At 39.6% G+C, this 16007-nt stretch overlaps 1 protein-coding gene and 1 long non-coding RNA gene across 18 annotated transcripts in view; one reads left to right on the forward strand and one right to left on the reverse strand.

Moving 5' to 3' along the window:
- Positions 1-16007, reverse strand: part of Pip5k59b (Phosphatidylinositol 4-phosphate 5-kinase 59B) — a 57249-nt gene that overhangs the window by 39749 nt on the left and 1493 nt on the right. For 12 of the 17 annotated variants that reach the window (XR_013083629.1, XM_076802587.1, XM_076802594.1 and 9 more), the window contains exons 2-10: positions 13210-13244; positions 6969-7097; positions 5875-6123; positions 5592-5744; positions 4615-4779; positions 4322-4537; positions 3910-4136; positions 3686-3821; positions 2437-2524 (exon numbers count right to left, since the gene is read on the reverse strand). Coding sequence is in view for 16 of the 17 variants with exons in the window: in XM_076802587.1 (XP_076658702.1) it covers positions 2437-2524; positions 3686-3821; positions 3910-4136; positions 4322-4537; positions 4615-4779; positions 5592-5744; positions 5875-6123; positions 6969-7097; positions 13210-13244 (1398 nt within the window). In the remaining variant the exon portion in view is untranslated. The remainder of the gene's footprint in view (positions 1-2436; positions 2525-3685; positions 3822-3909; positions 4137-4321; positions 4538-4614; positions 4780-5591; positions 5745-5874; positions 6124-6968; positions 7098-13209; positions 13245-16007) is intronic. The other 5 variants (XM_076802585.1, XM_076802598.1, XM_076802584.1 and 2 more) reach the window with 3 other exon arrangements.
- LOC143362523 (uncharacterized) lies at positions 13681-15177 on the forward strand. Its single transcript, XR_013083656.1, has 3 exons — positions 13681-14293; positions 14522-14773; positions 14883-15177. It is a non-coding gene; the product is annotated as an uncharacterized LOC143362523 (long non-coding RNA).

The raw sequence follows: 16007 nt of genomic DNA on the forward strand, positions 1-16007 counted from the left end.
ATCATTATTCAGTTATTTTATTTTTGCATTTGTTTTATGTTGCATCGACCCATTTTCACGCGCAAAGTCCACAGTCTAGCGATGGCTGATTAATTTACATATGAAGCAGAAAAGTAGTTGAAACTATAAAGTGCAGCGTCGTCGAATATCGTAGAAAATTATGGTTGTTGACACGAGGGTTAAGAACCAACAAAGTACAAAGTTGGATTGCGTTTAACACATTACTTAACAGCGGTTATATAATTGATTCGAAACGTTAACGATTTGCAGCTGGGAAATTCGTTAAAAATTATTGAATTCGTCGCTTTCGGACGTCTACCGACAGAATTCGGGACGACTGGAACAGTGACCATAACCGAGGTTCTCAACGAACATAACACCTCGATCGTCCTGTAGCCGACGACCGGCACCTGTTAACGCAACTATTTTCGACGTACCGATAGTTCGTTTTGAGCGTACGAAGGACGGCAACGAGCGTAATTGTCTTCGCAATGGTGCGCTTCACGCCTAATCTTCGTGTGCGCGCACGATTTCGCAGATCGCGAAACAAAGGAATGATCAACACGATACCGATGCATAAAATACTCAGCTATGTATGTGGACACCAGTGGACTGGTCATTTTGTGCTCGTCAATCAATTATTTTTTTCTTCTTATCTTTTTTTTTGTTTCTTTAACCGGCCTCGAAGACAATCTTGACTGTGAAACGATGAGGTCGTGAACACGAAGAGAAAATACGTAACGAAAGCAAACAAGAAAACAAACAAACATGGAGAAGCAAACGTTGGTGGGATGTCGTGAGAAACTGAACGGTCGAACAAACCATGTGCAGTTATATCGTGTTAGCGATTAGTTAATAAAAATTCAATCAAATTAAAACCCAAAGATTAACACTTCGAGTGTGAGATAATTTATTTAAGGAGATAAAAGTTAAAAAGTTGAGATGCGCGGTACATTAAACGCAACGCTAAAATTTATTTATAAATCCGCACGAACAATGTCGTCTCCCATTTGTGAGAGACGCGGCGCTCGAAGTGTTAATCGAATGATCGACCAAACTCAGGATGATTTCGACAGCGTGAATCGTAGGGATGCAGGTATCCGAAACGTCGGGCTGCTGATTAATTGTTAATGATATCATCGATTCTCTCGTTTTGCATTGTCTTTGATTTTTGTCATATGATATACTCGGCTTTCGGATATCCGCACAGGACTCGTCGCATTCTCTGCAGTCATTGATCTGTTGTTTCTCTTTCGTTACCTTACGTCACTATTACGTTCGTTAGAATCTCTCTTGGACGGTTAAGTTTGTTCTCGTGACGATGACGATGATGGTGATGATGATGGTTGGTGGTGGTGATGATGTGTGATCGAGGGAGAATGAAAATCAAATCAAATCAAATAAAAAAAAAAGGAAAGAATAGAAACAAAGACTCGTTCATTCTCGCTTCGATCGTCTGACGAAAATGAAAAAGCGAATGATGCGCACGCTCGATGAAGACGGGAAAACATAAAAGAAGATCTATTGTATCTAGTATACTTTTCTCTCGATCGGCTGGCTCGATCTCGATCGTAGATTGTGCTAAACACACGATATGCCGACACGTCGCCGAACGTAAACTCGTTGTAAAAGCGTAATTTATCCGAATCGGCGAACGAAATTTGAACGTTCGGTGATGGCGATTCGTTTATGTGTACATATGTATGTATGTATGTATATATAATAATAAAGAAGCTAAAAAATATATATGTATATATGTGTGTATACGTAACTCTAGCTTATGGCTTACTGCTCTATACAAACTGGAATGTCTTAAGTAACAAAGACAATGGTACATTGCTACTTAATCGTAAACGGCAGAGAGTAACGTTTTTTTAAGTACAACGCTTTATGAGCCTTTTTCTTTTTTTTCGTACGCCTGTCCCCTCCCCCCGGTTTCACTTATTGTTGTTTTCTATGTTTGTATTGTTCATCGATCCGATAAAAGACGCGAAACATTCGCATCGTGTCCAATAGTCGAATCACAATGATCGATGCACAGAGTTACTCCAAAAAAAGTCTTGCGTGTCAAAAATTTTTCTCTCGTGATGTTTGTGTTTGCGTGCGTGTATGTGTGTGTGCTGTGGGTGAGTGTGTATATATATTTATATAGTTCTACTAAACTCTACTTAAAGCCTAGAATTTCACTTGTACTTTATGCTTCGAACGAGAGAGTCAAGCCGAAATAAACAATTGTGTGTCGTACTTATTATGACGGTTCCTGTATCTAGACACACAGGTATGAAAGAAACAGGAAATCAATCGAAACGATACGTGTACGCCGCGCGAATTGGAAACTGATAGAAAGGAGACCGCTTACAAATTAGGAATGAGCCTTGTTCAGTGTTAACATTGAGGTCAGGTTTGTTAGAAGAGGCTGATTAGGATGGTACTTACGTGACGGTATCTTCTTGAATACTGTCTTGGCCATGAAGTCTTGAAAGCGTTGCGCGTAAAAGCCCGGCCGATGCACCGATACCGTGTCCTGCGGAAACAAATCATTCGTTTCATCATTTGCACTCGATTCTGGGTAGGCCGGGTGACTTTTAAAAAATTAGAAACATTTTGCTTAGTTCAGTATTTGTTTCGCCTATTCTTTTCTACATTTTGAAGTCGAATTTCTGTGTTTTTCGAAAGAGAGGCTCCAGGTCCAGAAACATGAAAATATTTTTAGTTAATGTACATGTTTTTGTATACTTTTGTACTTTAACTAAAAATATTTTCATGTTTCTGGAAATAAAGAAATGTGTAATGTACATGTTTTTGTATACTTTTGTACTTTACACATTTCTTTATATCATAAATGCATGAAGGTTGCAGTCCAGTTACGGAAAAGTATAGCTTCTTAAGAATCAACAAACAATTGTGTCATTTACGTATAACCAACACGGCAGTGTATTAAACCGAAATGATCTAATCATAAGAGCTAGAGTCTCCTCTTTCGATCAACAGACAAAACAAAAAGAATGTTATTAATTATTTAAATAAAGGTACAACTTGTGGCCCACTCTACAATCATTTCGCCTATCATATAATAGAAATCGACGATGTTTTTGGCTTTAAATAGTCATCAGTTGGCGAGATTAACAATTAATTTTGCAGTTAGATTGAACATAAATTCCTCTTAACACTCGTCGATCCCTTATCTTACAAACCTAATTTGTCCTTTGGTATCACATTGATACAGTGAGAAATCGTCAATAAACTTATAAACGTAATATAATCGTAATAAACTTTGCAAGCTTTTTCAAAAATGAAAATCCTAGTTAAAATGAGAAGTTCCAAATAGAAGTTGAGAAGTTGAAATTAACACTTTGAGTGCCACAATTTTTTTACTAAATTTGAAAATCAACTTTTACTACAATCTATTAAACCAAATTTTATTAAGTTCTACAAGGTGTGAGAATATCATAAAAATTATTGTTCCGATAAACTGTTTCTTTCTATTCTTGATCAGTTTCTAGTTTTGATCTTAAGTGACTCTTATGGACATTGACGTGGCACTCTACGTGTTAAACAAAGTATACAGCATACAGAGAGTAGGAATAAATTACAGAATTAATAGAAAACGTGTCCAATTGTATCAAATTGATATGGGGGACAGAATCGAAGAGTCTCGACCGATATGAGAATTGATGTTACTTACACCGTCGTGTATCATGGATTTCCAAGTGTGCTCGAGCTTTTTCTTAAGCCTGTAACTTTGCAAAATATCAATGATACCGAGGAAGAGTAAGAGGCGTTCGCCGCGAGCATTGCGAGCTGGGATCCCACCTGGACTGCTAGGGAACAGGAATGCAATTAAAAATCACGTTATTAGAGAATCCGTGGTGTAAAGTATCGTAAAGAGGATCGGTAGGCGATACTCACGGTACATCGTCCTCCTCGTCGATCGGCTCGCTTTCGGCCTGGATACTCTCCATAGCGGTACTATGCGCGACCAACCTTTGTCGGTTTATGCTTCGCGATCGGTTCAGAGCTCCAGCTCCTATTCTATCCTCTCTCTCCCGTTCTCTTTCCGCTTGAGCAGGCCCTGAAGCATCCCCTGCCACGTCGCCAACCTCTTCGTCGCCGCTGGCCGATAACCTCTGCTCCTGCTGCAACCAAACAATACCATTTTCAATTATTTAGATCTGGCCGTGTATTCTCCAATGGCTACGTATCAACATGAACGACATAGAATTTCATTTCCACTTAAAAGAAATTAGTACGTTGAAGAAGTAAGTAGTAAGAAGTTGAGTATAATGTAACAGTGTTTTATGAATTTTGGCAACACACTTACCGTCTTTTCTCTCGCCGCCTGATCGAGATTATGGATGCCGACGAGCAGAGAGTAGTCCATGATCTTGAAGCTCTCCAACACCCTGCAGTCTCTCTGGATCGTTTTCACCAAAGCATTGTAGGTGTCCTGTTCCAAGAAGATCCCGTCAGAATGATGCTCCATGAAATCCAAGTCCTTGTACGTCGGAGAAGACTTGGATCTTTCCGTTTTCGACGCCTGAAGAAGAACCATCAACGTCAATAAACATCCCCAATACAACAAACCACTGAGCAATGATACATGAACAATATTACCTTTCGTTTGTACGTTGACCCCTTCAAATCGTACTTTTGATGCAGCTTGACCGACGAGGGCAGCAGATTATTCATGGCAACTAATCTAACGTTCTTACTATTACATCGATAGCAATACAACCCGAAGAACTTTGGCAGTAACGTCCTCGGATTTTGATTCAGGTTCTGCGAAAGAATCAAACAAATTAAAATTCAGGAAAACAGGTACCGAACCTGCAGAACAGCTACCTAGATTTCGATGATTTTTGGATATCTTGTAGAAATCGATATTTCGAACAATTTTATACAGAGTGTCCCAAAAATGTACTTCCTTGAAAGGGGTGATTCCTGAGGTCATTTGAAGTAACTTTTCCCTTTGCGAAAATGTTCTCCGCGGTTTTGTTATGGAGTTATTAACGAAAAACAAGGACCAATCGGAGCGCGGCTTCAGCGGACGAATTCTGGCTCGGCCAATGCCCACCCTACGATCTTGTGTAGCCGCGCTCTAATTGGCCCACGGAGACGAAGCGTAAGGAATGTGGGAATGGCGTCGTAGAAAGGGTAAGGTAGAGTGGGAGACAAATTTCCAGAGAGAGGGTAACTGTATTCCCCTCAATTTCCCCGGTCTGGAGGGGAATCAAGACTTGTGTCCCCACTCTCACTTCCCCTTCCACCACGCTATTCCCCACGCTTCCGCTACGGCCCGGTCACGTGACGAGTTTCGTCTCTGTCGTTCATACTCCGGTATTGGCAGAGAAAGGGTAACTTTTTCCCCTCAAATCGTGCTCCCTCCCTTCATCTGGCGACACTGGTGGTACCGACAAGTTTTCGCGAATATCTCGTAAACTAAGCGAGACCGCCCCTATCGTGCGAAGGGAAAAATTGTTCAAAATGTTGAGATTTACAACATATCCAAAAATCATCGACATCGGAGGGTAAGCAGCTGTTCTGTAGGTTCATCGAAAACAATCTGCATTTCTCAGTGTCGAATTAGATACCATATAATATCCCGGAAGAAGGGTCTGCAAAAACTCTCCCTCTTTGTGTTGCACAGTCTTTATGATGAACTCGTCATCATCGGTTAGGTAAAAGATGCTCCCACTAGCGCCCGGGTTCGATAATTCGCGTAACGGAGCGCTGCACATCGACATCTGAATATTCAAGCAAGCGATTAGACGTTGTAAACAACGATTAGCATCGTCGATAAGCAGTGAAGGAATTTTAAGCGATTTCGTCGTTGCTTCACCGTTTACACAGAACGAGTCAGCACGTTTTACTCACTAAAAAGTCGTCGGGTTGGATGCCGAAGAGATCTCGAAAGTAGCGAAATGCAATGGGTGCGTAGTTTTTGAACTTAAACTCGGAGAAATGGTGAGCCGGGGTGTGGTTCGAGCCTTCGCTGGGGAAATTCGTCGTTTCGACGGTCATGAAATCCTGCATCAACAAATCACGCTCCGGCTTTGACGCCAGACCGCCCACCGCGTGCTGTATGCCCAATTGTATCGATCCCATGATTTGTGTCGTTTGGATCTACACAAATTCATAATAGAAAATAACAATCAATTTGCAACGTTCCATACAAAGTTCAGAGGAAGCCAAAATTCTAATGCAATTACAGATAAAAGTGAAGAACTACTTTGCTCGAGCAACGAATCACTATTCAGCTCTATTCTCAAATAATTGACAAACTACAATCAATATTATAATACCGTTACAACAAATAGCAATACCGTTACAATGAATAATATTATTACTTCAAGATGATTTTTACCGTAAAGAGAAGATGAATGATTCATTAAATAGCGAAAAAATTCTGCAGATTTTATGCACTTATGACATATTAAGCAGCAGGAAGATTCAGAAAATTTAAGAATATTATTTCCAACTTGCAACAATCAGTAAAAGAAGAGGAAACTTTTATCTGATTTGTTGCAATTAATAAAAATTTTATTTTGCATAAGGATCTGCAGTGTCTAGCAATGAATAATATTGATGACTAGACTGCGGATTTATATGCAACATAAAACTTGTCTGTATTAATTGCAAGATGCAGCTACATAAACGTTTATTTATTTTCTTAATAATTGCAATTAGCAATAAAATATTACAGTATTTTCAAATTCCTTAGATGTTGCATGTTCGTCGAAAATGCATAAAATCTGCAGGGCATTGCTAGCGATGGATATTCGATAAAGAATGGCCAACAAGTTTCTCGTTACTCAAAATATTTCATCACGTTGGGAAGTTTCTTGGAGACTTTCTTTTAAAGTACATGCATTAGAGTTACGTTCGCCCCAACACCCTCTGTTCCTGCTAGAATTTCTTTTCCATCTGAAGCGAATCGATTAACGTTCTTGCAGAATTCAATACTTCACCTTTTTGTACGTGATTTCACCTCCCACCCCAACTCTTCTGTGGCCAATCTTTCTTTCTCGCTCCGACTTGTTCCTCGACACCCCCGCAGGGGTTTTGAGCCCCGTGGTGCCATGCTGTGTTACCGAGCTCTGCAAACAGTACAATACAATTACGACGGCTGTTCTAGCAGTGATGCTTGCCAGTCGAAATTCAAGTCTACAAAAGAAGCTTTCTCCTGGAGGTCTTATCATCTCCGTTGATTACCACCACCTCAACCCCCCCCCCCCCCCCCACTTAATACCTTGATTGCGCTGAACAGGTCAAGTTAACCTCTCTACGATGCTATTTCAATTCGTGGGGTTGCTGCTACCTGTGGCAGAGTTTGCAGTATATTCGTCGCAGGAATACTGTGACAAGTGACAGCAAGTTTGGGGCCACTAATTGTGATTGATGACGCTACTTGATTTTCGTGGTTTGCATCGGTGCGGTGCAGGATACGTAAGTTCATTGTTCAACCCTTAGCCCTCGAGTGACGACTCTGAGCCGCCACTAGAAATGACTGTATCATTATCCAAAATACTTTTTACATTATTCAATTTGTTTATGTTTAACCCTCCGTATGCAGCCTGGGTCACTCTTGAATTTCTTTCTTTCCAACATTTATTTTTTCCTATTAATGCTTTTAACATTTTGCGTTCCAACGTTTATGTATAAAAATAAGGCCTTCAAGGCCTAAAAAGAATAAGCTGTCACAAAAACGACCCAGTATGCAGACAATTCGAATTAACATTTTATGTAGCAGAAAAAATTTGTTAGCGACTGTGGTTTATTTAGATTTCGTAGATTTAATAATTCGAATAACATGTGACAAGGAGGGAAGGTCTCGCATTACACGTGCTCAGGGGTAGTTTTCACCCTTCACCCAGCATTACTCATATGGGGTGTGGTAAACCCTAATAGATTTATTTCATGGAACTGTTGGTATACGGTGAACATTACGTGTAATGGTAGACCATCTGTTTATACCATATTGTCACTTTTAGGTGATTCTAGTTTAAAAAATAAGCAAAAAATTTGTTTCTTTCATTTCACACATTTCGTATAACTAACAATTTAATTTGAAAGAAAGGTGCCCGAGTAATAGCGTAAATATCGTTGATCTAAGCCACAGTTTCTTAACGGGGGCGTTGAAAAGATTTAGAAAGCGTTAAAATTTTTGTTTTAGTTGCTTTATTACATGTACTTCTGATCTAACTTTGCAAGTGCTTAAAAGTTTCTATAGATTCAAATCTATAGATCAATAAAAAAAAAAGAATTGATGTTGATTATGAACGAAATGCATTGCAGAGTTTAATCTGCTGATGGCGAACTTGGGTCCATTTTGACCCAGGGTTCTCATTCCATCCAAATTCTAACAGTCAACTTAAATTATTACCTACTTATACAGGGTGTCCCACATAAATGGGAACACCTAAATATCTTTCGTATTTACAGTCCTATCAGAAAACTTCAGAGGACAAAGTGACACTATTGCAGGGGGCTATTTTAATGGTGAAGAAAAAAATTTTTTATGTCGTGTTTTTTAATGAAATTTCAAGGTGACCGATGTTTTTTTAAATGGAATAGTATATTTTTTTACGATAGCATGATAGACAATAAAAAACTGAATTAAGTGGATACCACCTTTTTGACCTTGAAACGACCTTGAGCAAGAATAATCATGTTGAAGCGGATGAAATGTGGAAGTTTAAAACTTACGTGTTTCAGCAAAGATTGCGCGTTGTTTACGTCGGGTTGACCTTTACATATGATAGTAAATGCTCGAAATGTTGACCATCCTCATTTATGCAATGTCGCAATCTTTTAATAAATGATCTGTAGGCATTGTCGATTTCCTGAGACGTAATTGAAGCACATGCTGCAGTAATCCTTTGCCGCATATCCTCTGGCGTTGTGGGTTTATTTTTGTACACAATACATTTTATCTTGCTCCATACATAAAAGTCCAATGGTGTCAGATCCGGAGAACGGGCTGGCCATGGAATTAGTCCTCGTCGCCCACTCCAGCGTCCAGGAGATTTCGTATTTAGCACCGTTCTAGCAACTTTAGAATAATGCGCTGGACAACCATCATGTTGAAACCGCATGCGCTCCCGATCGAATAACGTAATTCTTCTAAAAGACCCGACAACTCCTGGCGTAAAAATGCAGCATACTTTATACCAGTAAGAGTTCCTTGTATAAAGTACGGGCCTATTATTGGCCTCCTTTTTTTTACATAAACATACGCTGTTTACTATGAAAACTATTTCGAACATTTATTATGATATGTATAGGTCAACCCGACGTAAACAACGCGCAATCTTTGCTGAAACACGTAAGTTTTAAACTTCCACATTTCATCCGCTTCAACATGATTATTCTTGCTCAAGGTCATTTCAAGGTCAAAAAGGTGGTATCCACTAAATTCAGTTTTTTATTACCCTTCGACAGAAATAAAAGGATCGATGAAAGTAAGCAAAAGAGTAGACTGAACAATATTTAAAAAAAAAATAAATACGTAAAATTTATTCACGAGGATTTGCATGGAACTAGTTTATGACTTCTCTAGCTTATGAATGAACCCTTCGCAAATGGAAGTTGGATCAGTCCAGGATCCAAGCAAAAGCCATTCACGTTAACGTCTACGATCCCATTCAGCCACTATTCTATTTCAAAATTCAACGAGCTTGGGCAATTCGACGGACAGTCCGATGACACAGTTCGTGACCATTTATCGGCAAGAAGACAAACATAAGAGGAAGCAGTTACGCGTCATCCGAATGAATAATTAGACGACTATTCTAGTCTCTCGCCGCTGTCTATCTAGCTCGCGACGATCACGCTGTCTTATTTACCACGCTTAGTCGGTGCTCGTTTTTTTTTATCGCTCGCGTAACTTTTCCTCAGAAAACCGATTCACCTTGTTAAAGTTGGTGTTCGCGATAAGAGGTACATTTCGCTCGTCGTCAACGCGCAGTCTTTATATCAAAGTCTACTTTTCAAATTCTAATTAAGTAATTTTTATCGTGGTACGTTCAGTTTCGTTTTATCAATTTCGGTTCCATCAATCGAGTAATTTTGATTTTCTGTGGAAGACCTTTGTGGTAGTGATCTGGCAATTAATCGAATTCGATTCATCGAATAGTATACTAAAAATAATACTTGTAAAGGATTAAAGAAATTCTTTAAATTGCTAGACTCTACAACAATTATGAAGAGTGTGCAAATGATTGATTTGAAACTTTAAAATTGAATACCTGCTGTCTCCAAAGCGACGACATTCGTTCTCAAAAGAGTAAAGAAATTTTTAAAATCGCTAGTCGCTGTGTTTCATCTGTGTGAAAGCTTGGGCAATTCTGAAAAATGTGCAAATTTTTGAATCACCGAAGGAGGGGAACGAGCAAAATTGCTGTCATATAGAATTATGCTCAAATGTGTGTTGCAGTTTTCGAAGTTGTTCGGATCGGAGCGAAAAGATAGGGAACGCTGCTTATCGAATCGCGAAAGACGCGCGCGCGTAATCGCTCGTAATCTCACGTCACGATCTTCGTCACCGTATCGACGACGACAGATTGATTAACGCCACTCCCGTGTGAAAATAGATTGCGATTCCGCTGAATGAGCCGACGGGCGACGCGTTCGGCCGACCATTGACAGGAAATTAAAAGGAATCGATACAGCCTGTGTCTCTGTCCACCGGCCGTGTGCATTCGAGGTCCTCGACGGCGATGGAACCTTGAAGAACCGAGTGACAATGGTGACGCATACTGGTGCATGTGCATGACGCTATTCCTGGATCGTGCGGATTTTTCAATGGGATCGCTGTGTCGTCGATATCTATGCAAACCGGGAATTTGCACGCGTTTAACCTCACAACTGCCGCATGGCTGGCGATCGTTGACAATTCGAGACCGAGGAACACGTCACATACAAATATTACTAGACTCCGGATTTTACGCATCTCTGGCAAGAAAGGATAGGTGAAACATAAGAGTGTAAATACATTAGGCAAATTGAATGATGTTGTCATATTATTCAAAGAGAAAATACACTTTCGTTTGATCTCTGTTCTTTACAATCGACTTGGACAATTTTTATTTTGCATAAATATCCGCAGTCTAGTCATCAATTGTGGATGTTAGCGCGTATCTACGTCATCGATTGTGGATGTTAGTTGTGGTGTTAATTGCATACTTCAGGGTGTTACATCAACGAGGATGATTGTATTTCTGAGAATGCATTCGAGATTCACCAAAACGATCTACGACTGAAATTCGAAGAGGCTCTGCGGCAGCGTGATCCAAGATTCCGTCAACTCACGAAAGCGAAATGATTTGAAGCGATGCTATTTTTGCGCGTCGAGAGAGCGAGAGAGATTGATCTCAGTTTTTTTTTCGCGAGTCCACGGACGGAGGGAAATTGCAATCGGTCGGAAACAGTGTGTATGTACCTTGAACGCGGCAAATCGACGCGGCACTGTCGACATTCCACGACGAGCAAGAATGAAACGTGCGAAAATGCGCGAATCGAACAGCGGGAGATAGCAAGGATTTTTCTTACATAACAGCCGTGTCTGTGAGCTACATCTGTTCCGTGGCATCGTTACTTCATTGGCCGCGCTTTTTCATTTAAATCTAGCACCGATGCAAACACCTACGGTTACATAAATAACCAGGATTCTTTTTTATGTAACGAGCTCAGTCACGAACAGCGATTTATTATACCTAGACGCCAGGGAACGAAAGTAATTGTGCGATAGAGTCAGCTATAGTACGCTGTATTAACAATTATAATTAACGCGCCGTTCGACGATCCGCCATGTTGCTGCTTCTGCGCCGATCGTTTTGGTAGTTTACTTTAAACATTCGCGAGAATCACCCAGATTGCGCGCACGAATTTAATTGAATCTTTTTGATGTAATACGATTAATATTGTACAATATGAAGAAACAGAATGAACGAAATTAAAATGTCATTATTTGGTTCGACGGTAGAACCATTGAGCTTTAAACTCGACTGATGTACTTTATAGTAATAATAGGATTCAGATCTCCTATGATTTTTATGGCAATATGTACTTAAATAAAAAAATGTATTAAATCATTTCTTGTGAAAACATTTTTATAGTTTCTAATGATATAATATATATATATATATAATGATATTAATATAGTTTTTAATGAGAATTTTTTTCTCATTAATCAGTTCCTATAGAAAAATTAACTTTATACCTATCGAAATTAAAATTTTATTTAGGTTTAAAGGAAGTGCATTCCTTGTTTAATCGATTCGACTATCGCAAGAGATTGAAATACAGAAAAATATTTCATTATTTAAATGTTCGAATGATTATTTGCACGAAATGTTGGTTATTAGAGTGGTTTTAAAGGTTTGAAAAAACTCAGGGGCCTGATTAGAAGCTCGAATATAAATTCTTGTTGAATGCATCTTATGCGGTTGCGGTTCAGCCATAGAAACAAACCGGTGGAGCGGAAGAGCGATATACGCCTCTAGAATTTCGATAATGTGCCCACATCGGTTATCTATTCCGCTCACCGGGTCGCACCGAATCATGCGAGTGCGAACGCTGCACAATATTAAATTGTTGTTTAAATTCACCGTAATACGGTTCGCTTCTTCGCGTTTAACAATTTCTGTAACGGGGAACTAACGGACCAGAGTGCCACTGATTAAAAACACGTTTAATTATCGGTAGACGCTGTACGCACGTTTTCTAGTTCACAAGTTCATCGGCGGAACATTAATTGAATGTAAAATCAATTTTCAATTTCCTGCGCTTGCAAAAATAGCACTCTTCAGTCGACCGAAGTTTATAGCCCTCTTCGAAACTAGTTTGTGGATTGCTTCTCTTGTATCCTTCGATTTCTCTTGGTAAAAGCTTTCATAATTCATACGGGAATTATAGTCCGCTTCCAGGTTCCAGCTAGGGCTGATGCAACCGTTCGAACTTTCGAGCTTGTAATTCAATTCGCGGAGTTTGCGGAGTTTTTAATTATTGCTGCTGGCGAACTAAATTTATCACAAAATCAAATGCCTCAACAGGGTAAAAGCAACAAGTTGAAGAAGTTAACCGGTTTGCAACAAATCGAACAGTTCGAGCCACACTCGCAGCCCTAGCTTACGGCACCTGGAAAGGGGAGCCATGATTTTCGCGTCTGGAAAGATCATAATTATGGAACTATGCGAGTTTCGAACTTACGTCAAGCGCCGTCACCTTGTCCCCCGTGGATTTATCTGTAACATATCGAAAAAAGCATAGGTAACATGTGTATCGCCGTGAAATAGGGTCACGTAACCGTCGGCCCGTGCTCGTACACACCCATACTCACGCGGTCGGCCATTAGTGAATGAAACTGAAGTCCCGTTCTCTAAGTTGCGGCCCGCGGTGGAACGAGAATCGCATGCCCGTGCGATCAGTTAAAACCGATGCATATTCCGGGAAAGAAACGAGAAAGTGGAACGTTAACCGAGTTCAAAAACGAAAGTCGTGCACACGCACCGGGTGCACGAGTCGCTATTGACAGCGGGAACGTCGAAAACACCGTTATTCCCTGACATCGACAAAATTTCATTCCTAACAATCATCAGAGTGATCGGTTCATTCGAAAATTCTGGGGCTGTGTTACTCTAAAGGGGGGTGAAACTTGGCTGATCCAGTTATAATGTGGTCGCATAGTAATCAATTTGCCCCGAAACAGAGACACGATTCATATCTTTGTTAGTTATACTTCATTCGTTGCAAGCGAGATTAACCTAAGGGATCTCCTGGTGCGTGGAAGTCTAGGATGACAGAAAACTACCCTCATAGAACTATTTTTATGGTGGCTGTCACCCTAAAGGGGTGAAAAATGGCTTGTTAAGTAACAGCATGGTTTCGAGCAAATAATGTCTCACGAACATACTCCTGGCACTCAATCAGTAAATTGTTATTGCTAATCAAAGTTACAAATCTGTCGCGATTTTTATATCAACCGATCATAAAGGACAATTCGCTATTTTTAAAGTTATCTGTAGGTCACAAGGTTCGGGTTAGGTATATCGACGAGTACATACATTGAAGTCATTTGTCGGGGAGTCATTTTCTGAGCGATCATTTCTAAAGTTGTGCAGGATAGTTGCACTTCGTTTCGACAGGTATGTACTTCTTAAGTGACCCCTACATGTCATTTTAAAGATCACTGTCTCATTTCTTCACACTAGTTGCCCCAAAAAGATGTGATTGATGATGAAGTGGACGTATTGATTTAAGATGGCGATTTCAGATTAGACTGCGTCCCTATCAGGTAGTTCTGTCGAGAGATTTTTATCTGGGGATTCTAAGAAGTTGTAATCACTGCAGGTAGTGTTCGCGTGGATCTTCGAAATGCAAGATTGCGACACAATAATATTTGCGAAGAGAGTTTTTATCGATAACGCCTTCCGAGATAAAGAGCATATATATAAACACTGGGACGTGGAATAAAAATGAAGATAGAGGCTTGTTATAGAAATGTATTTTTTTTTTTTTTAAGAAAAGAAAGGCAGGAGACGAAACAGGACTTTCCAATGAGCCTTACGATTTTCGTGGAAGTTGATTCAGCGCTGGGTTGCGGCGCCAGCCAAGTGAAAAATAATTCTATTACGGAGCGTTAACGACGATTGGACGACGTGGTGGAGGCAAAAACCCGTTGAAAGCACACAGAGGCTCCGTACGGTTCCACGAAGTGCTATACAAAGGAATAAAATTCAATTATGATTGCAGAATACAAAAAGAAATTGTCTATGTAAGTTCATAATTTCCTACGTATTTAAAATAATTAAATACCGTACGAATGTATCATAGACATTCTTGTCCAAATTAGTTGTTTTAAGTACAGAGTGATCCACTTTTAGACCGATCGACTTGACATTTTGGAGCAGCTATTACTATCGAGAGACGAACTCGAGTACCAGTAACTTAGTATCAATATTAATTAGAATGCTGACGATTTAAAATGTATAAACTTCATTTAAAGCATTATCATTTAATTTAGACCCATAATATTCTGTTCGATTAAATTCTGACACTTTGACAGCTGCTGTCACTCGCACACAGGTGTCACAATAATTCATGTATATTAAAAAATTAATTTTCAATGATGGTACGCTGGATGAATTCAATTTTGTTAAAACAAGAAATTCCTCCACTTCCGGTTCTTTTAATCTCCGAAACTAGTAAAATCATCTACATATGAGATGTAACAACTAAATACTATGTCATAGACGTTATACGTGCTTCCCTAAACGACAATTTAATTTACCAAAACCTTCAATTTCCTTCAAAATTGTTGCAATAATTAATCTCAACTACTCAGCTTCTATGTCATTGACTGCGGATTTTTACACAAAATAAAAATTGTCAATAGACATCTATTTCATTTTCCAATAATTTGAATGAGCTGACAGTAATACAGTAACATTTTTAGATTCAGATTGACTGGTTGATTGCTCTGATTCTGATTGATTGATTTTTTCTTAGATTTTAATGTTTTCACAGTTTTGTATGTCGTCCAGTCATTTATGAAAAGAACGAGTAGATCAAGTACGATACAGTAAAAACATTTAAAGAAATTGAATAAAATTATTATATCGCATAAAAATCCGCAGTCTAGTCATAAAACAAATTTTTGACTTTCTACTCGTCGCGTCACGAGTCAACACAAGAACCAAATTCTTCCACTTCCGGTCCCCGAAACCTATAAACTCCCACAAACCTCTCCATCTAGTAACAACAGCATGATACATGGCCCAAGGGCTGCCAAACTAAACTCCTCAGACAATGCTAATAATCAAGATCAAAAAGAAACTCGACGCTATTTCGACCCGAGGCATTCGAATGTCAGGGCCATTCGTCCCACGATCGCCCACACGAAAAAAAACCCTTGTCGTCCTAGTCTGTTTCGAAGCATCGGGCAGAGTGCACAGAGCGCTCGTTGCCATCTCTGGTAGTCCGGGGACAGTACGGTTGACACCCATCAG

The sequence above is a fragment of the Halictus rubicundus genome, chromosome 17 (genome assembly GCF_050948215.1).
Source record: "Halictus rubicundus isolate RS-2024b chromosome 17, iyHalRubi1_principal, whole genome shotgun sequence".
Taxonomy (NCBI): domain Eukaryota; kingdom Metazoa; phylum Arthropoda; class Insecta; order Hymenoptera; family Halictidae; genus Halictus; species Halictus rubicundus.